Source organism: Oncorhynchus keta, chromosome 27, assembly GCF_023373465.1.
Source record: "Oncorhynchus keta strain PuntledgeMale-10-30-2019 chromosome 27, Oket_V2, whole genome shotgun sequence".
Lineage (NCBI taxonomy): Eukaryota > Metazoa > Chordata > Actinopteri > Salmoniformes > Salmonidae > Oncorhynchus > Oncorhynchus keta.
The window spans coordinates 16,443,504-16,471,486 of record NC_068447.1 but is presented as its reverse complement, the minus strand read 5'-3'; the positions used below and the strand labels follow the sequence as shown (position 1 = coordinate 16,471,486).

The 27,983-nt window shown below is 45.7% G+C and overlaps 1 protein-coding gene across 1 annotated transcript in view; it reads left to right on the top strand.

Annotated features, from left to right (window-relative positions):
• Positions 1–27,983, top strand: part of cacna2d3a (calcium channel, voltage-dependent, alpha 2/delta subunit 3a) — a 418,957-nt gene that overhangs the window by 134,962 nt on the left and 256,012 nt on the right. The window contains exon 4 of the mRNA XM_052481816.1: positions 4,484–4,543. Coding sequence (XP_052337776.1) covers positions 4,484–4,543 — 60 coding nt within the window. The remainder of the gene's footprint in view (positions 1–4,483; positions 4,544–27,983) is intronic.

Genomic DNA, 27,983 nt, shown 5'->3' with positions numbered 1-27,983 from the left:
CTCACCCCTCCCTTTCTCTCCCCTACTCTCCTTCAACAGGAGTTGTTAACATCTCACCCTCCCTTTCTCTCCCCTACTCCCCTTCAACAGGAGTTGTTAGCATCTCACCCCTGCCTTTCTCTCCCCTACTCTCCTTCAACAGGAGTTGTTAGCATCTCACCCCTCCCTTTCTCTCCCCTACTCCCCTTCAACAGGAGTTGTTAACATCTCACCCCTCCCTTTCTCTCCCCTACTACCCTTCAACAGGAGTTGTTAGCATCTCACCCCTCCCTTTCTCTCCCCTACTCTCCTTCAACAGGAGTTGTTAGCATCTCACCCCTCCCTTTCTCTCCCCTACTCCCCTTCAACAGGAGTTGTTAGCATCTCACCCCTCCCTTTCTCTCCCCTACTCCCCTTCAACAGGAGTTGTTAGCATCTCACCCCTCCCTTTCTCTCCCCTACTCCCCTTCAACAGGAGTTGTTAGCATCTCACCCCTCCCTTTCTCTCCCCTACTCCCCTTCAACAGGAGTTGTTAACATCTCACCCCTCCCTTTCTCTCCCCTACTCCCCTTCAACAGGAGTTGTTAGCATCTCACCCCTCCCTTTCTCTCCCCTACTCTCCTTCAACAGGAGTTGTTAACATCTCACCCTCCCTTTCTCTCCCCTACTCCCCTTAAACAGGAGTTGTTAGCATCTCACCCCTCCCTTTCTCTCCCCTACTCCCCTTCAACAGGAGTTGTTAGCATCTCACCCCTCCCTTTCTCTCCCCTACTCCCCTTCAACAGGAGTTGTTAGCATCTCAACCCTTACATTTCACTCTTCTCCCCTCCACCTCCTCATCTCCCCTCCTTCCCCACTCCTCCCTCCTCCTCACATCTTCCTCCCCTCCACCCTCTCATCTCCCCCTTCCTCCCCCTCCCCCTCTCCTTCTCCGTCCTCCCCCTCCAACAGCAGTTGTTGTCATAGGTCAGCTGTACAGGCAAGTTCTGCTCTTCTCCACCACATGGTTTTTTGTTCCATTCATAATTGATGGAGATATTTAAGGTCAGAGGCTTCAGCTCTGAACCCATCAGCACAGGAACATGTCAGAACCCAGCGTTCACTGCTGTCTGTTTAGGAACAAGAGACACAATCAAGTTGACACACAGAAGAGACGGATGAGTTCTGAAGATTTGCATCGAGTGCAAGTGTGATCACTTTGATCACGTTGTCTGTCCATCTCTGGTGACTTCTGAAGATGATTTGATTTGATTTGACCAGCTAGACACACAGACAGGTGTAAAGATCACATAATTCCATACCATCAAAAGGGTAGGTAGACGGACAGAGAGACCTACAGCCAGGCAGACTGTCATACAGACAGACAGAAAGACTGATAGATAGATAGACAGACAGACATGACAGATGGACAGACAGACACTGGCAGGCAGTCAAAACACACACACACACACACACACACACACACATTCACGCACATATACACACTTATTATTAAATGATCGTGCATGCACTCACTTGCTCACTCACTCCTGCATGCAAACAGTCAGTCATCCACACGTGAGTTCGCTATGCCCACACACACACACACACACACACACACACACACACACACACACACACACACACCGTCCTTTGACTGACATTTTCAGTAGGGCTGCCACAGAGATGAGATCACAGGGCTAATATCATAACGCTTGTCAACAGAGGAGAACATCCTCACAGACACACACGCACACACACACACACACACACACACACACACACACACACACACACACACACACACACACACACACACACACACACACACACACACACACACACACACACACACACACACACACACACACACACACACACACACACACACACACACACACACACACACAGCAGTTTCACAGGCAGCGTCTGACTCTGACATTTCCCTCTGAGTACCAGGCTAACCGGTCAGACCTTTAGAGAATGTTACTCATCCATTCTTCTCTCATGCTTCTTTTATTTCTCTCCTCCTTATCTGTTTGTTCCTGAAGCAGGTCTGGATGTCCACGTGTATCAGGCACCAGAGCCTCTATGGCGTCAGTCACAGTAAAAAGACACACAGTGTATCACTTTATCTGTCCGTCTGTCTGTCCGTCTCTGGCTTTCTGGTGACTTCACACACACACACACACGCACACGCACACGCACGCACGCACACACACACACACACACACACACACACACACACACACACACACACACACACACACACACACACACACACACACACACACACACACACACACACACACACACACACACACACACACACACACCCTTCAAATAAGGCAGTAGATTATGGTGGCTTCCTGAAAAGCCATTAGAATGGTAATGTGAGGTGGAGTGAATCGGAGAGTCCCTCACCAGACCAGACCCAGCTGGGTTAGAGGGGAATCATTCACCATAAGATGTTGTTCCATGCACATATCACTGCCATTGTGTTAATGTGTGTGTGTGTGTGTGTTGTGATGCTCAGTGACAGGTTGCCTGTGGGAGGCAGGGCTGGCATACTGTGGCATTTACTTGCAGACTAAAGGTGAGTCTGCAGGTAGCACAGCTTGCTAGTGCATTGTGGATGGTGCCAGAGGAAGGGCTGAGAACACACACTCCTGCTCAGAGGATTGCAGGTTCAATCCCAGAGCTAGGCAGTCCTCTGTCTTAACCCTATCCCAAACCTTACTCCTTGCTGGGATTCATGCCTACATTTAACCATTTATCCCCACATAACTCTAACCCCTGGCAAAATTTGAATACTGAAGTGAAACTATGATACCTTGTTAGGCAGCCGGATCTCATAGACTGGACATGAAATAGTAAATGTAAATCTGGGACCACAAATAAAAATTAGAATGCTGGTGTTACGTTTGGTGTGGTCACATAAGACAGGTGGTAACTTAAATCAAAAGTAGGGTGGTTGTTCAGGCATATAAAGCAAACGTCTTGCAACCTGAAGGTTGTGAGTTCGAATCTCATCACGGTCAACTTTAGCTAATTAGCAACTTTTCAACTACTTACTCATTGTTTTGCTACTTTGCAACTACTTAGCATATTAGCCAACCCTTCCCCTTCCCCTAACCCTAACCTTAACCCTTCAATCTAACTCTTCCCCTAACCCTAACCTTAACCCTTCTATCTAACTCTTCCCCTAACCCTAACCCTAACCCTAACCTTAACCCTTCAATCTAACTCTTCCCCTAACCCTAACCCTAACCTTAACCCTTCTATCTAACTCTTCCCCTAACCCTAACCCTAACCTTAACCCTTCTATCTAACCCTTCTATCTAACTCTTCCCCTAACCCTAACCCTAACCTTAACCCTTCTATCTAACGCTTCCCCTAACCCTAACCCTAACCTTAACCCTTCTATCTAACGCTTCCCTTAACCCTAACCCTAACCTTAACTCTTCTATCTAACTCTTCCCCTAACCCTAACCCTAACCTTAACCCTTCTATCTAAATCCTATCCTAGCTAGAATTCATATAATATCATACGTTTTTGCAAATTCGTAACATATCATACAAATTGTAATTTGTATCATATTATACGAAATGGATGGTGGACATCCACAAATGAATACATACCATATGAGATGTAACATAGCATACTACATGTCTAGGCTTTACATACAGAATAATACGAAATGCTCTGAGACCAGGTTGTGTTGGGGGTTTCACTGATAACCCCACCCTGGGGCGAGGAGAGGAACAAACACACACACTAATATGCAAACACACAGGCTTAGGAAAAGAGATATATAAAGACGGCTAGAATCAGATACACACAATGCCCTGTAGGCGTACGCAGCAGACTGCATGCCAGCGAGGTGGTGGGGATGGAGTCAGTGTGTGTGTGTGTGTGTGTGTGTGTGTGTGTGTGTGTGTGTGTGTGTGTGTGTGTGTGTGTGTGTGTGTGTGTGTGTGTGTGTGTGTGTGTGTGTGTGTGGCTGTGATGGAGTTTTTTGTTTGGAGCATCCAGAAGCCCTTAGGGTGTCATTACTTCTGTTGCTGAATGAAATAGCTTCAATCTACATAGTGGCCAAGTGTGTGCGTGTGTGTGTGTGTGTGTGTGTGTGTGTGTGTGTGTGTGTGTGTGTGTGTGTGTGTGTGTGTGTGTGTGTGTGTGTGTGTGTGTGTGTGTGTGTGTGTGTGTGTGTGTGTGATTGAGTGTGTGTGTGTGTTATCATTGTGTGTTATCAAGTGTGTTACCATGTTGTTATAAGCAGTAGGCAACAGATTCACTTAATTTATATGATCCTTATGAACAGCAGTGTGGTGTTTTGCTGCTGACATTAATTGTAGTAAAGGATTGGTGTAAACTACTATAACTCTCTCTCTCTCTCTCTCTCTCTCTCTCTCTCTCTCTCTCTCTCTCTCTCTCTCTCTCTCTCTCTCTCTCTCTCTCTCTCTCTCTCTCTCTCTCTCTCTCTCTCTCTCTCTCATATATATATATATATCTCCCTACAGCGTCTGGTGGAGGCAGCAGAGGAGGCACACCTGCAACATGAAGATGACCCAGACCTACAGGTATGTGACAGTAGAACGTATGCTAGCTCCCAGAGCTAGTGCTATAGCTTCGTGGGCTAACACGGTCCTGCGCTGCACAGGTGATCTACGGTTCAACATGTTGGGGTTATTAGCATGAATATGACGACCAGAGGAATTGTGTTCTACTGTATGTGATTGAAATAGTGTTGGACCACATAAATAGTTATCATATAGGAGAGTGTTTTGAAGATCCACAAACTAAATGGCCCAGAAGATGACAGGCACCACATAGCCACAGCTAGATAGCTTAGTTTAAATGCAGGAATTGCAGGAAGAGAGGGAAAAGCATTAGCAATTTCATTCATGTCCGTTTCACTTCACTGGCTAACCCTCTTTTCCCTTCTAAAAATACACCTCAGGGTGCAAGCCCAGAAAGACCCATAATCTGGCCATGTGTCTTGCCACTTTCAAATTAAACCTCTCATAGATATAATGCACACACACACACACACACACGTACACACACACACACACACACACACACACACACACACACACACACACACACACACACACACACACACACACACACACACACACACACACACACACACACACACACACACACAGAGACAAGAGCATGCAGAAATAGACTCAGACATATCTGCATACTCAGTCCAACACAGCTTTTTGTCTACCTCAGTTATGCTTCAAATCCATTTATATATGCCATTTGAGCGGCTTTAGCAGAGAGAGAGCAACTTTAGCATGTGTGCAAGTGTGTGTGTGTGTGTGTGTGTGTGTGTGTGTGTGTGTGTGTGTGTGTGTGTGTGTGTGTGTGTGTGTGTGTGTGTGTGTGTGTGTGTGTGTGTGTGTGTGTCGAGGGGATTGGATTGAAGGGCGAGGTGAATTGAATTTCCAATTGAAGGATTACAAATAGTTTTCAGGTTTTGGGGGGATTTTGTTACGCAATATGCCCAAATTTTTCACATTTGTGTTTTTTAATCAGAAATGATTGCTTATTGGTGCCTTCATGTCTGTACAATATTATTGTTCTCAGATTTTTTTAATCATAGATTATAGTAATGTATGGAAATGTTTTAATTTTGTAAAACGATATATATTCATTATTTAGCAGGAATGGAATGTTGGTATCCTGTATATTTGACTGTGATATGTGGTTAATTCACCTCACTGTTTTAATGCACTTTCTGTAAATCACTTTAGATGAGAGCATCTGCTAAAAGATTAAATGATTTACATACAGATCTCATATTACTGTATTCAATTATTACTACAAAAATGTGTTTAAATGTGTTGTTTGTACAGTTCTTTATTAAACAGGTACTTATTTGTTACATTTCACTGTAAAACCTAACAGTACTACTTATTTCCCTGAGAGGGAGGCCAATATACAACATTTTGCAAAAACAAAAGTGAACAAATACATGTGTTATAGAACATCCCCAAGCCATGATTGGAAAAAACACCAATCTCTCAGAATTTCTCAGAATTTCTTTAAACAATAAAAGCTAATTTACCAATATTTCTGAAAATGGATATATACTGTACTGTATGTAGTGTTTAGAAATTCAACTCTTCAATGCATCCTATATTGAAATCAACACTGACCCTGGTCTCTTAACACTGACCCTGGTCCCTTAACACTGACCCTGGTCTCTTAACACTGACCCTGGTCTCTTAATACTGACCCTGGTCTCTTAACACTGACCCTGGTCTCTTAACACTGACCCTGGTCTCTTAACACTGACCCTGGTCCCTTAACACTGACCCTGGTCTCTTAACACGGATCCTGGTCTCTTAACACTGCCCCTGGTCTCTTAACACTGCCCCTGGTCTCTTAACACTGACCCTGGTCTCTTAACACTGACCCTGGTCTCTTAACACTGACCCTGGTCTCTTAACACTGACCCTGGTCTCTTAATACTGACCCTGGTCTCTTAACACTGACCCTGGTCTCTTAACACTGACCCTGGTCTCTTAATACTGACCCTGGTCTCTTAACACTGACCCTGGTCTCTTAACACTGACCCTGGTCTCTTAATACTGACCCTGGTCTCTTAACACTGACCCCGGTCTCTTAATACCGACCCTGGTCTCTTAACACTGACCCTGGTCTCTTAATACTGACCCTGGTCTCTTAATACTGATCCTGGTCTCTTAATACTGACCCTGGTCTCTTAACACTGACCCTGGTCTCTTAACACTGACCCTGGTCTCCACTGACCCTGGTCTCTCAATTCAATGGCTCAGACACAAGAGGCATGTGGCAGGGTCTACAGTCAATCACGGACTACAAGAAGAAACCCAGCCCAGTCACGGACCAGGATGTCTTGCTCCCAGGCAGACTAAATAACTTTTTTGCCCGCTTTGAGGACAATACAGTGCCACTGACACGGCCTGCAACGAAAACATGCGGTCTCTCCTTCACTGCAGCCGAGGTGAGTAAAACATTTAAACATGTTAACCCTCGCAAGGCTGCAGGCCCAGACGGCATCCCCAGCCGCGCCCTCAGAGCATGCGCAGACCAGCTGGCCGGTGTGTTTACGGAATATATTCAATCAATCCCTATACCAGTCTGCTGTTCCCAGATGCTTCAAGAGGGCCACCATTGTTCCTGTTCCCAAGAAAGCTAAGGTAACTGAGCTAAACGACTACCGTCCCGTAACACTCACTTCCGTCATCATGAAGTGCTTTGAGAGACTAGTCAAGGACCATATCACCTCCACCCTACCTGACACCCTAGACCCACTCCAATTTGCTTACCGCCCAAATAGGTCCACAGACGATGCAATCTCAACCACACTGCACACTGCCCTAACCCATCTGGACAAGAGGAATACCTATGTGAGAATGCTGTTCATCGACTACAGCTCGGCATTCAACACCATAGTAACCTCCAAGCTCGTCATCAAGCTCGAGACCCTGGGTCTCGACCCCGCCCTGTGCAACTGGGTACTGGACTTCCTGACGGGCCGCCCCCAGGTGGTGAGGGTAGGCAACAACATCTCCTCCCCGCTGATCCTCAACACGGGGGCCCCACAAGGGTGCGTTCTAAGCCCTCTCCTGTACTCCCTGTTCACCCACGACTGTGTGGCCACGCACGCCTCCAACTCAATCATCAAGTTTGCGGATGACACAACAGTGGTAGGCTTGATTACCAACAACGACGAGACGGCCTACAGGGAGGAGGTGAGGGCCCTCGGAGTGTGGTGTCAGGAAAATAACCTCACACTCAACGTCAACAAAACTAAGGAGATGATTGTGGACTTCAGGAAACAGCAGAGGGAACACCCCCCTATCCACATCGATGGAACAGTAGTGGAGAGGGTAGCTAGTTTTAAGTTCCTCGGCATACACATCACAGACAAACGGAATTGGTCCACTCACACTGACAGCGTCGTGAAGAAGGCGCAGCAGCGCCTATTCAACCTCAGGAGGCTGAAGAAATTTGGCTTGTCACCAAAAGCACTCACAAACTTCTACAGATGCACAATCGAGAGCATCCTGGCGGGCTGTATCACCGCCTGGTACGGCAACTGCTCCGCCCTCAACCGTAAGGCTCTCCAGAGGGTAGTGAGGACTGCACAACGCATCACCGGGGCAAACTACCTGCCCTCCAGGACACCTACACCACCCGTTGTTACAGGAAGGCCATAAAGATCATCAAGGACATCAACCACCCGAACCACTGCCTGTTCACCCCGCTATCATCCAGAAGGCGAGGTCAGTACAGGTGCATCAAAGCTGGGACCGAGAGACTGAAAAACAGCTTCTATCTCAAGGCCATCAGACTGTTAAACAGCCACCACTAACATTGAGTGGCTGCTGCCAACACACTGTCATTGACACTGACCCAACTCCAGCCATTTTAATAATGGGAAATTATGTAAATATATCACTAGCCACTTTAAACAATGCTACCTTATATAATGTTACTTACCCTACATTATTAATCTCATATGCATATGTATATACTGTACTCTACATCATCGACTGCATCCTTATGTAATTCATGTATCACTAGCCACTTTAACTATGCCACTTTGTTTACTTTGTCTACACACTCATCTCATATGTATATACTGTACTCGATACCATCTACTGTATGCTGCTCTGTACCATCACTCATTCATATATCCTTATGTACATATTCCTTATCCCCTTACACTGTGTATAAGACAGTAGTTTTGGAATTGTTAGTTAGATTACTTGTTGGTTATCACTGCATTGTCGGAACTAGAAGCACAAGCATTTCGCTACACTCGCATTAGCATCTGCTAACCATGTGTATGTGACAAATAAAATTTGATTTGATTTGATTTGATATTTTAATATTGCCCAGTCTTTTAACACTGACTCTGGTCTCTTAACACTGACCCTGGTCTCTTAATATTGCCCAGTCTTTTAACACTGACCCAGGAATTGCTCCCCCCTTCTCACCTGTGTCAGCAGGTCCCCCCTCATTTTACAGAAGCAAAACAAATTGGCATTTAAGGGCTTTGTTGATGTTGTCCACCAGATTATTTCATTAATATGTTTGGATAGTCCTCTCAGTGTCTGTATCAGTAATGTTTGGTTAGTCCTCTCAGTGTCTGTATCATTAATGTTTGGTTAGTCCTCTCAGTGTCTGTATCATTAATGTTTGGTTAGTCCTCTCAGTGTCTGTATCATTAATGTTTGGTTAGTCCTCTCAGTGTCTGTATCATTAATGTTTGGTTAGTCCTCTCAGTGTCTGTATCAGTAGTGTTTGGTTAGTCCTCTCAGTGTCTGTATCAGTAATGTTTGGTTAGTCCTCTCAGTGTCTGTATCAGTAGTGTTTGGTTAGTCCTCTCAGTGTCTGTATCAGTAGTGTTTGGTTAGTCCTCTCCGTGTCTGTATCAGTAATGTTTGGTTAGTCCTCTCAGTGTCTGTATCAGTAATGTTTGGTTAGTCCTCTCAGTGTCTGTATCAGTAATGTTTGGTTAGTCCTCTCAGTGTCTGTATCAGTAATGTTTGGTTATTCCTCTCAGTGTCTGTATCAGTAATGTTTGGTTAGTCCTCTCAGTGTCTGTATCAGTAATGTTTGGTTAGTTCTCTCAGTGTCTGTATCATTAATGTTTGGTTAGTCCTCTCAGTGTCGGTATCAGTAATGTTTAATTTGTCTGTTTGGTTAGTCCTCTCGGTGTCTGTATCAGTAATGTTTGGTTAGTCGTCTCAGTGTCAGTATCAGTAATGTTTGGTTAGTCCTCTCAGTGTCTGTATCATTAATGTTTGGTTAGTCCTCTCAGTGTCTGTATCAGTAATGTTTGGTTAGTCCTCTCAGTGTCTGTATCAGTAATGTTTGGTTAGTACTCTCAGTGTCTGTATCAGTAATGTTTGGTTAGTCCTTTCAGTGTCTGTATCAGTAATGTTTGGTTAGTCCTCTCAGTGTCTGTATCAGTAATGTTTGGTTAGTCCTCTCAGTGTCTGTATCATTAATGTTTGGTTAGTCCTCTCAGTGTCTGTATCTGTAATGTTTGGTTAGTCCTCTCAGTGTCTGTATCAGTAGTGTTTGGTTAGTCCTCTCAGTGTCTGTATCAGTAGTGTTTGGTTAGTCCTCTCAGTGTCTGTATCAGTAGTGTTTGGTTAGTCCTCTCAGTGTCTGTATCAGTAGTGTTTGGTTAGTCCTCTCAGTGTCTGTATCATTAATGTTTGGTTAGTCCTCTCAGTGTCTGTATCAGTAATGTTTGGTTAGTCCTCTCAGTGTCTGTATCAGTAATGTTTGGTTAGTCCTCTCAGTGTCTGTATCATTAATGTTTGGTTAGTCCTCTCAGTGTCTGTATCAGTAGTGGTTGGTTAGTCCTCTCAGTGTCTGTATCAGTAATGTTTGGTTAGTCCTCTCAGTGTCTGTATCAGTAATGTTTGGTTAGTCCTCTCAGTGTCTGTATCATTAATGTTTGGTTAGTCCTCTCAGTGTCTGTATCATTAATGTTTGGTTAGTCCTCTCAGTGTCTGTATCAGTAGTGTTTGGTTAGTCCTCTCAGTGTCTGTATCATTAATGTTTGGTTAGTCCTCTCAGTGTCTGTATCAGTAATGTTTGGTTAGTCCTCTCAGTGTCTGTATCATTAATGTTTGGTTAGTCCTCTCAGTGTCTGTATCATTAATGTTTGGTTAGTCCTCTCAGTGTCTGTATCAGTAGTGTTTGGTTAGTCCTCTCAGTGTCTGTATCAGTAATGTTTGGTTAGTCCTCTCAGTGTCTGTATCATTAATGTTTGGTTAGTCCTCTCAGTGTCTGTATCAGTAGTGTTTGGTTAGTCCTCTCAGTGTCTGCATCAGTGAGTGTGATGGGACTCAGGCTGTTAGTGTCGAGGGCAGCAGCAGTAGTTTATGGATGTAATCATTTGTCAGAGATGAGCTCAGTAAAGTGAGGACTGTTGTTTCAGTTTATTGACAGGGCTATAGGTTTGATAGTATGACGCTCCCTCTCTCAGTACGCGTTGGAAACAGTAAAAAAAACAACTGACTTGCCTAGTTAAGAAAATAAAATAAGTACATGCTCCATTTCACATTGCACTTTCAATGATGACTAAGTAATGTTTTGAAAAGGAAAAATGTAAACGTGTGCTCTTATTGGACATGATCAACAACTCCCCCCATTGACACCCCTCTGCACACGCCCCCAACTCTCACTTACCTTACCTGCTACTTCCCCATGGACATTCTTTATCCTGTTGCTCCCCCCCCTTCTACTCTCTCTATGGACATTCCACCCCCTAACAGTGTTTACTCTGCCCCCACCCCAACGACATTCATCACTGTTGCAGTTGTTAATATGTATATTATTACTTTTTTGTTTTTATTTCACTCAATGGTCATTCTGCTGTTCCCCCTGTGGTCATTCCCCCCCCCCTCAATAGTAATTTTTCTGCTCCCTCTGGTCATTCCCCCCACCCCTCAATGGTAATTTTTCTGCTCCCCTGTGGTCATTCCCCCCACCCCCCCAATGGTCATTCTGCTGCTCCCCCTGTGGTCATTCCCCCCACCCCCTCAATGGTCATTCTGCTGCTCCTCTTGTGGTCATTCCGTCCAGCCCCTCAATGGTCATTCTGCTGCTCCTCTTGTGGTCATTCCCCCCACCCCCTCAATGGTCATTCGGCTGCTCCTCTTGTGGTCATTCCCCCCACCCCCTCAATGGTCATTCTGCTGCTCCTCTTGTGGTCATTCCCCCCACCCCATCAATGGTCATTCTGCTGCTCCCCCTGTGGTCATTCCCTCCACCCCCTCAATGGTCATTCTGCTGTTCCCCCTGTGGTCATTCCCCCTCTTCCCCTCAATGGTCATTTTGCTTCTCCCCCTATGGTCATTCCCTCCAGCCCCTCAATGGTCATGCTGCTGTTCCCCCTGTGGTCATTCCCCCTCTTCCCCTCAATGGTCATTCTGCTGTTCCCCCTGTGGTCATTCCCCCTCTTCCCCTCAATGGTCATTCTGCTGTTCCCCCTGTGGTCATTTTGCTTCTCCCCCTATGGTTATTCCCTCCAGCCCCTCAATGGTCATGCTGCTGTTCCCCCTGTGGTCATTCCCCCTCTTCCCCTCAATGGTCATTCTGCTGTTCCCCCTGTGGTCATTTTGCTTCTCCCCCTATGGTCATTCCCTCCAGCCCCTCAATGGTCATGCTGCTGTTCCCCCTGTGGTCATTCCCCCTCTTCCCCTCAATGGTCATTCTGCTTTTCCCCCTGTGGTCATTCTGCTGTTCCCCCTTTGGTCATTCCCCCTCTACCCCTATGGTCATGCTGCTGTGCTGCTGTTCCCCCTGTGGTCATCCCCTCTAGCCCCTCAACAGTCTTTACACTGCCTCCACCCCAGTGGACATGTATATATTCATCACTGCTACTGTTGTTATTATATAGTGCTATTTCTATTATAATATTTTCGCTGTACCCTGCAATCACACCTGCAACCCTATACATGTGACCACAGTATTAAACAATCTGAATCTGAGTTGATCTCCCGTTTTCTTCAGTTTGGTGCCTTAACACGACCCAGCTCTGGTCACTACTAAAGAACGACCCAGCTCTGGTCACTACTAAAGAACGACCCAGCTCTGGTCACTACTAAAGAACGACCCAGCTCTGGTCACTACTAAAGAACGACCCAGCTCTGGTCACTACTAAAGAACGACCCAGCTCTGGTCACTACTAAAGAACGACCCAGCTCTCGTCACTACTAAAGAACGACCCAGCTCTGGTCTGTAGCTCAGTTGGTAGAGCATGGCGCTTGTAACGCCAGGGTAGTGGGTTCGATTCCCGGGACCACCCATACGTAGAATGTATGCACACATGACTGTAAGTCGCTTTGGATAAAAGCGTCTGCTAAATGGCATATATTATTATTATTATTATTATTATAAAGAACGACCCAGCTCTGGTCACTACTAAAGAACGACCCAGCTCTGGTCACTACTAAAGAACGACCCAGCTCTGGTCACTACTAAAGAACGACCCAGCTCTCGTCACTACTAAAGAACGACCCAGCTCTGGTCACTACTAAAGAACGACCCAGCTCTGGTCACTACTAAAGAATTACAGGTAGCCTACATTGACGTCAGATAATTTCTTGAAACTTGATGTCAATTCTGCTGGGGATGATTCCATTTTACCTGCGGACTCCCATCAGCCATTTTGAGATTCAAGCGATTCAACACAGGTAGGTAGGTAGGTACTGTAGGAAGCTATGGGTCCGCTGTTGCCATGGTGACAGCCCAGTGATGTGTAATTGTGTGCTGACTGTTCAGAGGTAATGGGGATGATGGAGGGGAGGTAATGTGAGTGTCTAAGCAGAGATAATGACAGGTCATGTAATCTAGTCCCTATATCATTATCACCTGGTCCCCTGAGATGGGGACTATCTGGGATCAGATACGTTCAGAACGTATCGACCAGTTTATTGTCCTAAACTCAGGGTTTTGATTTTGTGTGTTGTGTGTGTGTGCGTGCCTGTGTGTTTGTGCGTGTATGTGTATTGTGTGTGTGTGTGTGTGTATGTGTGTCCATATTGTGCTGTTAAATCAGAAGGTTGCTGCGCAGTGCGTTTGAGTGCTGTAAAAATAGGAGGCTGATCACTAGAAAAAGACTGTGTTTTCGGACGTTTGAACAGGTGCTGAGAACGTGGATATATACCTTCCTCAGTGTACACATGGTTAGCAGATGTTAATGCGAGTGTAGCGAAATGCCTCTGCTTCTAGTTCCGACAATGCAGTAATAACCAACAAGTAATCTAACTAACAATTCCAAAACTACTGTCTTATACACAGTGTAAGGGGATAAAGAATATGTACATAAAGATATATGAATGAGTGATTGTACAGAGCAGCATAGGCAAGATACAGTAGATGGTATCGAGTACAGTTAATACATATGAGATGAGTATGTAAACAAAGTGGCATAGTTAAAGTGGCTAGTGATACATGTATTACATAAGGATGCAGTAGATGATATAGAGTACAGTATATACGTATACATATGAGATGAATAATGTAGGGTATGTAAACATTATATTAGGTAGCATTGTTTAAAGTGGCTGGTAATATATTTTACATCATTTCCCATCAGTTCCCATTATTAAAGTGGCTGGAGTTGAGTCAGTGTGTTGGCAGCGGCCACTCAATGTTAGTGGTTGCTGTTTAACAGTCTGATGGCCTTGAGATAGAAGCTGTTTTTCAGTCTCGCGGTCCCAGCTTTGATGCACCTGTACTGACCTCGCCTTCTGGATGATAGCGAGGTGAACAGGCAGTGGCTCGGGTGGTTGTTGTCCTTGATGATCTTTATGGCCTTCCTGTAACATCGGGTGGTGTAGGTGTCCTGGACGGCAGGTAGTTTGCCCCCGGTGATGCGTTGTGCAGACCTCACTACCCTCTGGAGAGCCTTACGGTTGTGGGCGGAGCAGTTGCCGTACCAGGCGGTGATGCAGCCCGCCAGGATGCTCTCGATTGTGCATCTGTAGAAGTTTGTGAGAGCTTTTGGTGACAACCCGAATTTCTTCAGCCTCCTGAGGTTGAAGAGGCGCTTCTGCGCCTTCTTCACGATGCTGTCTGTGTGAGTGGACCAATTCAGTTTGTCTGTGATGTGTATGCCGAGGAACTTAAAACTTACTACCCTCTCCATTACTGTCCCATCGATGGATGGCGGGGTGTTCCCTCTGCTGTTTCCTGAAGTCCACAATCATCTCCTTAGCTTTGTTGACATTGAATTATGGTTGTTGGTTATTTTCCTGACACCACACTCCGAGGGCCCTCACCTCCTCCCTGTAAGCCGTCTCGTCGTTGTTGGTAATCAAGCCTACCACTGTTGTGTCGTCCGCAAACTTGATGATTGAGTTGGAGGCGTGCGTGGCCACGCAGTCGTGGGTGAACAGGGAGTACAGGAGAGGGCTCAGAACACACCCTTGTGGGGCCCCAGTGTTGAGGATCAGCGGGGTGGAGATGTTGTTGCCTACCCTCACCACCTGGGGCGGCCCGTCAGGAAGTCCAGTACCCAGTTGCACAGGGCGGGGTCGAGACCCAGGGTCTCGAGCTTGATGACGAGCTTGGAGGGTACTATGGTGTTAAATGCCGAGCTGTAGTCGATGAACAGCATTCTCACATAGGTATTCCTCTTGTCCAGATGGGTTAGGGCAGTGTGCAGTGTGGTTGAGATTGCATCGTCTGTGGACCTATTTGGGCGGTAAGCAAATTGGAGTGGGTCTAGGGTGTCAGGTAGGGTGGAGGTGATATGGTCCTTGACTAGTCTCTCAAAGCACTTCATGATGACGGAAGTGAGTGCTACGGGGCGGTAGTCATTTAACTCAGTTACCTTAGCTTTCTTGGGAACAGGAACTATGGTGGCCCTCTGGAAGCATGTGGGAATAGCAGACTGGTATAGGGATTGATTGAATATGTCCGTAAACACACCAGCCAGCTGGTCTGCGCATGCTCTGAGGGCGCGGCTGGGGATGCCGTCTGGGCCTGCAGCCTTGCGAGGGTTAACATGTTTAAATGTTTTACTCACCTCGGCTGCAGTGAAGGAGAGGCCGCATGTTTTCGTTGCACTGTATTGTCCTCAAAGCGGGCAAAAAAGTTATTTAGTCTGCCTGGGAGCAAGACATCCTGGTCCGTGACTGGGCTGGTTTTCTTCTTGTAGTCCGTAATTGACTGTATACCCTGCCACATACCTCTTGTGTCTGAGCCGTTGAATTGAGATTCTACTTTGTCTCTATACTGACGCTTAGCTTGTTTGATAGCCTTGCGGAGGGAATAACTGCACTGTTTGTATTCGGTCATGTTACCAGTCACCTTGCCCTGATTAAAAGCAGTGGTTCGCGCTTTCAGTTTCACGCGAATGCTGCCATCAATCCACGGTTTCTGGTTAGGGAATGTTTTAATCGTTGCTATGGGAACGACATCTTCAACGCACATTCTAATGAACTCGCACACCGAATCAGCGTATTCGTCAATGTTGCTGTCTGACACAATACGAAACATAGTCCACGAGATGGAAGCAGTCTTGGAGTGTGGAATCAGCTTGGTCGGACCAGCGTTGGACAGACCTCAGCGTGGGAGCCTCTTGTTTTAGTTTCTGTTTGTAGGCAGGGATCAGCAAAATGGAGTCGTGGTCAGCTTTTCCGAAAGGAGGGCGGGGCAGGGACTTATATGCGTTGCGGAAGTTAGAGTAACAATGATCCAAGGTTTTTCCCGCCCTGGTTGCGCAGTCGATATGCTGATATAATTTAGGGAGTCTTGTTTTCAGATTAGCCTTGTTAAAATCCCCAGCTACATTGAATGCAGTATCAGGATGTATGGATTCCAGTTTGCAAAGAGTCAAATAAAGTTCTTTCAGAGCCATCGATGTGTCTGCTTGGGGGGGAATATATACGGCTGTGATTATAATTGAAGAGAACCCTGTAACCATGTGGATCTAACCCTGTAACCATGTGGATCTAACCCTGTAAGCATGTGGATCTAACCCTGTAACCATATGGATCTAACCCTGTAACCATGTGGATCTAACCCTGTAACCATGTGGATCTAAGCCTGTAACCATGTGGATCTAACCCTGTAACCATGTGGATCTAACCCTGTAACCATGTGGATCTAACCCTGTAACCATATGGAATTATCCCTGTAACCATGTGGATCTAACCCTGTAACCATGTGGATCTAACCCTGTAACCATGTGGATCTAACCCTGTAACCATGTGGATCTAACCCTGTAACCATGTGGATGTAACCCTGTAACCATATGGAATTAACCCTGTAACCATGTGGATCTAACCCTGTAACCATGTGGATCTAACCCTGTAACCATGTGGATCTAAGCCTGTAACCATGTGGATCTAACCCTGTAACCATGTGGATCTAACCCTGTAACCATGTGGATCTAACCCTGTAACCATATGGAATTATCCCTGTAACCATGTGGATCTAACCCTGTAACCATGTGGATCTAACCCTGTAACCATGTGGATCTAACCCTGTAACCATGTGGATCTAACCCTGTAACCATGTGGATGTAACCCTGTAACCATATGGAATTAACCCTGTAACCATGTGGATCTAACCCTGTAACCATGTGGATCTAACCCTGTAACCATATGGAATTATCCCTGTAACCATGTGGATCTAACCCTGTAACCATGTGGATCTAACCCTGTAACCATGTGGATTTAACCCTGTAACCATGTGGATCTAACCCTGTAACCATGTGGATCTAACCCTGTAACCATGTGGCTCTAACCCTGTAACCATGTGGATGTAACCCTGTAACCATATGGAATTAACCCTGTAACCATGTGGATCTAACCCTGTAACCATATGTAATGAACCCTGTACCCATGTGGATCTAACCCTGTAACCATGTGGATCTAACCCTGTAACCATATGGAATTAACCCTGTAACCATGTGGATCTAACCCTGTAACCATATGGAATTAACCCTGTAACCATGTGGATCTAACCCTGTAACCATATGGAATTAACCCTGTAACCATGTGGATCTAACCCTGTAACCATATGGAATGAACCCTGTACCCATGTGGATCTAACCCTGTAACCATGTGGATCTAACCCTGTAACCATATGGAATTAACCCTGTAACCATGTGGATCTAACCCTGTAACCATATGGAATTATCCCTGTAACCATGTGGATCTAACCCTGTAACCATATGGAATTAACCCTGTAACCATGTGGATCTAACCCTGTAACCATATGGAATTATCCCTGTACCCATGTGGATCTAACCCTGTAACCATGTGGATCTAACCCTGTAACCATATGGAATTAACCCTGTAACCATGTGGATCTAACCCTGTAACCATATGGAATTATCCCTGTAACCATGTGGATCTAACCCTGTAACCATGTGGATCTAACCCTGTAACCATATGGAATTATCCCTGTAACCATATGGAATTAACCCTGTAACCATGTGGATCTAACCCTGTAACCATATGGAATGAACCCTGTACCCATGTGGATCTAACCCTGTAACCATGTGGATCTAACCCTGTAACCATATGGAATGAACCCTGTAACCATATGGAATTAACCCTGTACCCATGTGGATCTAACCCTGTAACCATATGGAATGAACCCTGTAACCATATGGAATGAACCCTGTAACCATGTGGATCTAACCCTGTAACCATATGGAATGAACCCTGTACCCATGTGGATCTAACCCTGTACCCATGTGGATCTAACCCTGTAACCATATGGAATTAACCCTGTAACCATATGGAATTAACCCTGTACCCATGTGGATCTAACCCTGTAACCATATGGAATTATCCCTGTAACCATGTGGATCTAACCCTGTAACCATGTGGATCTAACCCTGTAACCATGTGGATCTAACCCTGTAACTATATGGAATTAACCCTGTACCCATGTGGATCTAACCCTGTAACCATATGGAATTAACCCTGTAACCATATGGAATTAACCCTGTACCCATGTGGATCTAACCCTGTAACCATATGGAATTATCCCTGTACCCATGTGGATCTAACCCTGTAACCATGTGGAATTAACCCTGTAACCATGTGGATCTAACCCTGTAACCATATGGAATTATCCCTGTACCCATGTGGATCTAACCCTGTAACCATATGGAATTAACCCTGTAACCATGTGGATCTAACCCTGTAACCATATGGAATTATCCCTGTACCCATGTGGATCTAACCCTGTAAGCATGTGGATCTAACCCTGTAACCATATGGAATTAACCCTGTAACCATGTGGATCTAACCCTGTAACCATATGGAATTATCCCTGTAACCATGTGGATCTAACCCTGTAACCATGTGGATCTAACCCTGTAACCATATGGAATTATCCCTGTAACCATATGGAATTAACCCTGTAACCATGTGGATCTAACCCTGTAACCATATGGAATGAACCCTGTACCCATGTGGATCTAACCCTGTAACCATGTGGATCTAACCCTGTAACCATATGGAATGAACCCTGTAACCATATGGAATTAACCCTGTACCCATGTGGATCTAACCCTGTAACCATATGGAATGAACCCTGTAACCATATGGAATGAACCCTGTAACCATGTGGATCTAACCCTGTAACCATATGGAATGAACCCTGTACCCATGTGGATCTAACCCTGTACCCATGTGGATCTAACCCTGTAACCATATGGAATTAACCCTGTAACCATATGGAATTAACCCTGTACCCATGTGGATCTAACCCTGTAACCATATGGAATTATCCCTGTAACCATGTGGATCTAACCCTGTAACCATGTGGATCTAACCCTGTAACCATGTGGATCTAACCCTGTAACTATATGGAATTAACCCTGTACCCATGTGGATCTAACCCTGTAACCATATGGAATTAACCCTGTAACCATATGGAATTAACCCTGTACCCATGTGGATCTAACCCTGTAACCATATGGAATTAACCCTGTAACCATATGGAATTAACCCTGTACCCATGTGGATCTAACCCTGTAACCATATGGAATTATCCCTGTAACCATGTGGATCTAACCCTGTAACCATGTGGATCTAACCCTGTAACCATGTGGATCTAACCCTGTAACCATATGGAATTATCCCTGTACCCATGTGGATCTAACCCTGTAACCATATGGAATTATCCCTGTAACCATGTGGATCTAACCCTGTAACCATGTGGATCTAACCCTGTAACCATGTGGATCTAACCCTGTAACCATATGGAATTAACCCTGTACCCATGTGGATCTAACCCTGTAACCATATGGAATTATCCCTGTAACCATGTGGATCTAACCCTGTAACCATATGGAATTAACCCTGTACCCATGTGGATCTAACCCTGTAACCATATGGAATTATCCCTGTAACCATATGGAATTAACCCTGTACCCATGTGGATCTAACCCTGTAACCATGTGGATCTAACCCTGTAACCATATGGAATTAACCCTGTACCCATGTGGATCTAACCCTGTAACCATATGGAATTATCCCTGTACCCATGTGGATCTAACCCTGTAACCATATGGAATTAACCCTGTACCCATGTGGATCTAACCCTGTAACCATATGGAATTATCCCTGTAACCATGTGGATCTAACCCTGTAACCATATGGAATTAACCCTGTAACCATGTGGATCTAACCCTGTAACCATATGGAATTAACCCTGTAACCATGTGGATCTAACCCTGTAACCATATGGAATTATCCCTGTAACCATGTGGATCTAACCCTGTAACCATATGGAATTATCCCTGTAACTATCCAGAATTAAGGCGTAAAAAAATAGACGTTCATCCATAATGTCGGTTTGGAAGGGAAACTATGAGATCTTGTTGCAAGAAGAGCTAAGACAGTGTGATTGTCTCTAATTGCGTATTGAACTTTCTGAATGTGTAATTAAACGGTTGGGTTCCCTACTCGGTAGAGATCAGAACTTGTGTGTGTGTGTGTGTGTAATGTAACTGTGTGTGTGTGTGCGTGCCTGTGTGTGTAATGTAACTGTGTGTGCATGCCTGTGTGTGTAATGTAACTGTGTGTGTGTGTACGTGCGTAGCCCTCACAGTGGCATTTCAGATCTGGCTCTCCTGCTGAACACACTGAATAGATAGTAATTATCACCAGCCATGCTAAAAATACCCCTTCCCATCCCGCTGTAGGGTGAAGCCTCTTCCATCGCTATTTGGCTTTATTATAAATTGTTTGTGCTTTTTGGTTATTGGATACATATTTGGCTGGCAGCAGTTTGATATACATTTCCTTATCTTGCCTATCCAGAGCTCTCTCTCTCCCATGTGGAACCAGCGGGATAATCTGCTCCCATTCTGATTTTCTCCCTCAGTCAGTGTTCATGCAAATGGCCATGCTCCACCCCTCCTGCCCTCTGCAGCCAATCAAATCCCTCCCTCAAGTTGAATATGTGGTAATTACCCAATCACAGACTTGTGTGACAGAACTGGGACCACTCGAGTGGGACTGAAATGGCGTCTGAGTCGTAGTCATCAAACAGTAGCTTCCTTCCGTTTTTCACATTCTGTTGTTCTACTGTGTGAATGTTTGGCAGGGGTGTTTTGAGAGGCAATCCCCTCACCCTCTGCTGTGTTCTCCCCTGTCTTCCTGCCAGTTTAGATAATTCCCCCTCTCCCCCTGGCTTCTGATAGCCAATCACTGTCATCTCTGACTTATGATAGCCAATCAAAAGCCCCACTCAGCAAGGCCAAATTAGATTTTCGTGGGGAGCATCTGAATTGTTCGCTCCTCGCATCCTTTCTCCTCACTCCTTCTCAAAACCCATTGCACGAGAAAGCCAGAATTACCTCCTGTATGAACTTCTCCTCCAATGGGTTTTGAGAAGGAGTGAGGAGAGAGGAAGCGAGGAGTATACAATTAATATTCTCCCATGATCGGTGTTGGGGTATCAGAATGGTGGAAATAGGGGAAGAGTAGAGGGATGGAGGGATGGAGGGATGGAGGGATGGAGGGATAGAGGGATAGAGGGATGGAGGGATAGAGGGATGGAGGGATAGAGGGATGGAGGGATAGAGGGATAGAGGGATGGATGGATGGAGGGATGGAGGGATGGAGGGATAGAGGGATGGAGGGATAGAGGGATAGAGGGATGGAGGGATAGAGGGATGGAGGGATAGAGGGATGGAGGGATAGAGGGATAGAGGGATGGAGGGATGGAGGGATAGAGGGATGGAGGGATAGAGGGATGGAGGGATAGAGGGATGGAGGGATGGAGGGATGGAGGGATGGAGGGATAGAGGGATGGAGGGATAGAGGGATGGAGGGATAGAGGGATGGAGGGATAGAGGGATAGAGGGATGGAGGGATGGAGGGATAGAGGGATGGAGGGATAGAGGGATGGAGGGATAGAGGGATGGATGGATGGAGGGATAGAGGGATGGATGCATGGAGGGATGGATGGATGGAGGGATGGAGGGATGGATGACACATATATTACACCTTTCAAACCAAGGCATTTATTTTGCTACCTTTAACATCCCGCCAATGAAGGGTTTTGCCGGTTTAGCATCCCGCCAATGAAGGGTATTGCCGGTTTAGCATCCCGCCAATGAAGGGTATTGCCGGTTTAGCATCCCGCCAATGAAGGGTATTGCCGGTTTAGCATCCCGCCAATGAAGGGTATTGCCGGTTTAGCATCCTGCCAATGAAGGGTATTGCCGGTTTAGCATCCTGCCAATGAAGGGTATTGCCGGTTTAGCATCCCGCCAATGAAGGGTATTGCCGGTTTAGCATCCCGCCAATGAAGGGTATTGCCGGTTTAGCATCCCGCCAATGAAGGGTATTGCCGGTTTAGCATCCCGCCAATGAAGGGTATTGCCTGTTTAGCATCCCGCCAATGAAGGGTATTGCCGGTTTAGCATCCCGCCAATGAAGGGTATTGCCGGTTTAGCATCCTGCCAATGAAGGGTATTGCCGGTTTAGCATCCCGCCAATGAAGGGTATTGCCGGTTTAGCATCCCGCCAATGAAGGGTATTGCCGGTTTAGCATCCCGCCAATGAAGGGTATTGCCGGTTTAGCATCCTGCCAATGAAGGGTATTGCCGGTTTAGCATCCTGCCAATGAAGGGTATTGCCGGTTTAGCATCCCGCCAATGAAGGGTATTGCCGGTTTAGCATCCCGCCAATGAAGGGTATTGCCGGTTTAGCATCCCGCCAATGAAGGGTATTGCCGGTTTAGCATCCTGCCAATGAAGGGTATTGCCGGTTTAGCATCCCGCCAATGAAGGGTATTGCCGGTTTAGCATCCTGCCAATGAAGGGTATTGCCGGTTTAGCATCCTGCCAATGAAGGGTATTGCCGGTTTAGCATCCTGCCAATGAAGGGTATTGCCGGTTTAGCATCCTGCCAATGAAGGGTATTGCCGGTTTAGCATCCCGCCAATGAAGGGTATTGCCGGTTTAGCATCCTGCCAATGAAGGGTATTGCCGGTTTAGCATCCTGCCAATGAAGGGTATTGCCGGTTTAGCATCCCGCCAATGAAGGGTATTGCCGGTTTAGCATCCCACCAATGAAGGGTATTGCCGGTTTAGCATCCCGCCAATGAAGGGTATTGCCGGTTTAGCATCCCGCCAATGAAGGGTATTGCCGGTTTAGCATCCCGCCAATGAAGGGTATTGCCGGTTTAGCATCCCGCCAATGAAGGGTATTGCCGGTGACAAAGCCTCTACTTTTTTCCCGTGGAAACCGATCTAGTCATGATTGCGGTGTAAAGTTTTTCCTACGGCTTAGTATGAAATGTAACCGTAATGCTACGGCGGCATTGGCACGCACTATGCTCTTAAGCTGTTGATGGTTGCGAGGCAGTGCCTGTTACTACTATCCTCCTGGCAGGTCTAAACTTTGTGTAGCATGTCACTTCACCCATCTCATCGCATAGTCCACCACATGCACTGCATTCCTCAACCACAACTGGATGCAGGGGCGCAACTTTCACTGGGACGGGGGACGGGGTGGGGACATGTCCCTCCCAACCACATTCTGAAATTGCATTTTTGTCCCCCCAGTTTTCTCATTGGAATGTGATACAAAAGCTGGTAACGGTGTGCTTTAGGACCATGCGGAGGCCTCCATGCGGTCGGGTAGACTGTTTGGAGTGTTTATCCGTCTGGATAAAAATAATTATAATAACAAATAATTATGCCCCCCCCCCACACTTCTAAAACCAAAGTTGCACCCCTGTCTGGATGGATCCAATAGGATTTACTGTGGGAATAAATATCAATGAATGATGGAAACATTAGGATAAAGTATGCTAATGCATTGAAGGCATCAAATTGTTGCTTACTGAAACACCCAAAGCCATCCAATTGTTGTAATACATTTGAAGCAATAGTCCTAATGCGTGTGGTCAACTATTTCAGCACCGTTTGGTGCTGCTTTAAGACAATCCTGGGGACTCATCTTGATAAATCAATCGATGTCAGATTTTTATTTTCAATGAATCTCGGTTTGGAAATTGATTAGGCTACAATTAGACTGTGGAATTGTTAGCTGAATTGAGCTGAGTGCAGCTCATGATCATCTTGTCTAGTCGACTGATTGATTATCACTGATCAGAACATTGTGACAGCGTGTTATGTATCTTATCAAGTGCATTAGTAACCGAGTCCTACAGTACTTCCGGACTAAAGCATGTGGCTCGTCTTAATCAATCAATGTGATTTTCTTTAATCTCTGTCTGTATATTTGATTAACTCTGTCTGGGCAAATAAGTGGAGGCGATATACAATAGTTCATCTATCGCTGATTAGCAACATTTAGTATGTAATAATGTAGCCTAAATCAATTGTAGGTCTATTATTTTGTTAGATTGCATATAGGCAATTCCAAATGCCCCGTGAAGCTTGTGAAATATGAACATGAGACCCACATATTTTTGAAAATGTAGATTGCTATTATTTTCTTTTGGTATCAGGATGAAGATACTCTGAAGGTAAGACGTCTGCTCCCTAAAAAAAACCGGAGTGAGGATAGGAAAGAGATGAAACATGGATGAAATAAACATGGGCTTATCTCTGAATTGTATTCTGTTATATTTAATGATATTCTTAGCGTACTTCCAAAATACTGTATATGTGTTGACTGATCAGGGTAGCCTAGTAAGTGTGACTTGTCTGTTTAAGGAACAAAATCACCATTGGTTTCATGTGCATGGCACAGCCATTTAGAATATAGTCTGCACAGACCAGCAACATAATACAGCCTTCATTTTATTAGTCATAAAAGGCTTTTTAGAACCTACCTAAAATGAATTAATAATGGATTACATTGTGATGCTGTACATTCAATGGATTTATTAACATAGACATCCATCCACATCGCCCACATCTACTCCTACTCATAACCCTGCTGGCGTGTGCATGGGAGATATAGAAGGCTTAATGCCATAAAAAACACGACTGTTTGAATTGGGGTCTAAAAAACATTACTTGATTTTAGATTTTTTTACTGGGCAACATACCGTAAAGTCTGTCTGTATAGTGTATTATATATAAGTAGATTTAGGAAGGTTTGACTTGGTGACCATAGTGCCCTTCTCTGTTCAGGAAAATAGCTGTATTTTTACAGCTTACCTGTTCTATTCCTCCTCCAGCCTGTGTGATGTGTGTTGTTGATGGTCTGGAGATGGGAATGTTTAAACCATTCGTTCAGCGAATGGCCTTGCTTGTCTGCAGGAACACACACACACACACACACACACACACACACACACACACACACACACACACACACACACACACACACACACACACACACACACACACACACACACACACACACACACACACACACACACACACACACACACACACACACACACACACACACACACACACACACACACACACACACCCTTCCAACTCATCTCTCACCCACTAGGTGACTCGACAGGAGAACGGGTTCTTCAGCGGAGCTTCTCTTTCTATTCCTTTGTCTCTCATTCTCTTCCTCTCTTCCTTTCCGATTTCAATAAATTCCCTGGTTTTCCCGAAATCCCGGTGAGAGGATTCCCGGAATGAGGAAAAAGTGGGAAATCAGGAATCCTCCATCCAGGATCTCTGGAAGGGAATTTATTGAATGTTCTCCGAATTTTTGTAACCTTACCCTCTCTTCACTCCTTTTGCCTATTTCATTCTGTGTTTTAAATCGTTTTTATTTTCACTTTTAAAATATGCAACACCATTTTGTTTTAGAAGATAATATAGAAGGGAGAGCAGTTGCATTACAGTGTAGGATGAAGTGCTATATATGGTGTTGTTTTATACCATGACATATTATTCAGATCTGCATAATATGATCGCATGTTTAAAATTCATGTTGCAGAATGATTTGCAGAGCGGAAAATAGCTCAGCTATGATTAACATGAAAGCTTGTCTCATTCCATTATAGATGAGCTCCTAGAACGTCAGAAGGCTTCAACAAATACACCAGAGAAAGCATTGGGAACACAAGCACATGTTATTTGACATCATGGGTGTAATGGTATAGGATGCTGAAATGTTTTTACAGTGTGATTCATGCCTACCTGCTTTTGGAAGGCTTCTCTAGCAGAGCTGAGGTAAACAGTTATTGTGTTGACACAGGAAGTATGTGTTTCTCACTTTTCCTAAACTTCCAAATGTTTCAGTTTTCACAGAAACCCAGACCAGTCCATGGCTCTGAGCTGTTTACCATAGTTATTTACATTTGTACATGTCCCCTGGGCTATTTACTGCTCCCAGTTTCACACCCAGGGAATCACAGGTCCCAGATAAACACACCGTGACGAGTGGAGGAGGAGGAGAGGCGAGAGAGAAGAAGGGGGGGGCAGGAGAGGTGAGTTGGAGGGGGACAGGACAGGCGGTGAGTGGAGGGGAGGGGAGAAGAGAGGAGAGTAGAAAAGACAAGGCAGAGAGTATATGAGAAGGTAGGAAAGGAGAGGAGGGAAATGAAGGAGAGTGGAGAAGAGTGGTGAGGAGAGGTGAGCAGAGTTTAAAGTCAACGCTTTAGGCTGTTGTGTCATGGTTAACACTATGGATCAAAGACAGGCACCTTATCTTTCACCCCGAGGCTGTTGAGTGTGTGTGTGTGTGTGTGTGTGTGTGTGTGTGTGTGTGTGTGTGTGTGTGTGTGTGTGTGTGTGTGTGTGTGCGTGCGTGCGTGCATGCGTGCGTGCGTGCGTGCGCGTGTGTGTAGCTTAAGTTTTAGGTGAGACGTTTGTTGTCAAGGAGGGAAAGGGAGCAGGGAGATTTCTCGAAATTCCCAAGCATTTTTACTTTCACAGGAGCCCATGGACAATAATGCCTGAGGTTTGTCTTTTTAAATGCTAAGTTAAAACATGAACATGGACACACTTTCTACTTCTCTGTCAACTCTTTTTCCCTTCCTCCTCCTCTCCTCCCTTCCTCCCTCCCTTTCTCCTCCCTCCCTTCCTCCCTTCCTCCCTCTCTCCTCCCTTCCTCCCCCTCTCCTCCCCCTCTCCTCCCTCCCTTCCTCCCTTCCTCCCTCTCTCCTCCCTTCCTCCCCCTCTCCTCCCTTCCTCCCTCCCTCTCCCTCCCTCCCCCTCTCCTCCCTCCTCCCTCCCTCCCTCCCTCCCTCCCTCCCTCCCTCCCTCCCTCCCTCCCTCCCTCCCTCCCTCCCTCCCTCCCTCCCTCCCTCCCTCCCTCCCTCCCTCCCTCCCTCCCTCCCTCCCTCCCTCCCTCCCTCCTCTCCCCTCAATATCTTTCACTTTCTCCCTCTTCTCATCTGTATGAGTGGGTGTTGATAGGACATCAACCATTACGTGCTGTGATGAGGGACTGCATTAGTGGTGAATGAGTGTGTCTGCGTGTGTGGGCGTGTGTGTGCGCATGTGTGGGCCTGCATTAGTGACACAGGGGAAACGTTCACTGTGCAGAGTCAGGGATCCTATCTGTCCTTACCGAAGGCCAGCTGATGAGTGCATTTTTTCTCACTATTTCAACCCACACACTGTGAATTTAAACTAGTCAATTAGAGACGGCATCAATTATGCATCAATGTTGATGTTTCTTTTACCTGGGATATTCTGTAACAGCCCTGAGACAGCAGATTGTACCTGGGATATTCTGTAACAGCCCCGAGACAACAGATTGTACCTGGGATATTCTGTAACAGCCCTGAGACAACAGATTGTACCTGGGATATTCTGTAACAGCCCTGAGACAGCAGATTGTACCTGGGATATTCTGTAACAGCCCTGAGACAGCAGATTGTACCTGGGATATTCTGTAACAGCCCTGAGACAGCAGATTGTACCTGGGATATTCTGTAACAGCCCTGAGACAGCAGATTGTACCTGGGATATTCTGTAACAGCCCTGAGACAGCAGATTGTACCTGCGATATTCTGTAACAGCCCTGAGACAGCAGATTGTACCTGGGATATTCTGTAACAGCCCCGAGACAGCAGATTGTACCTGGGATATTCTGTAACAGCCCC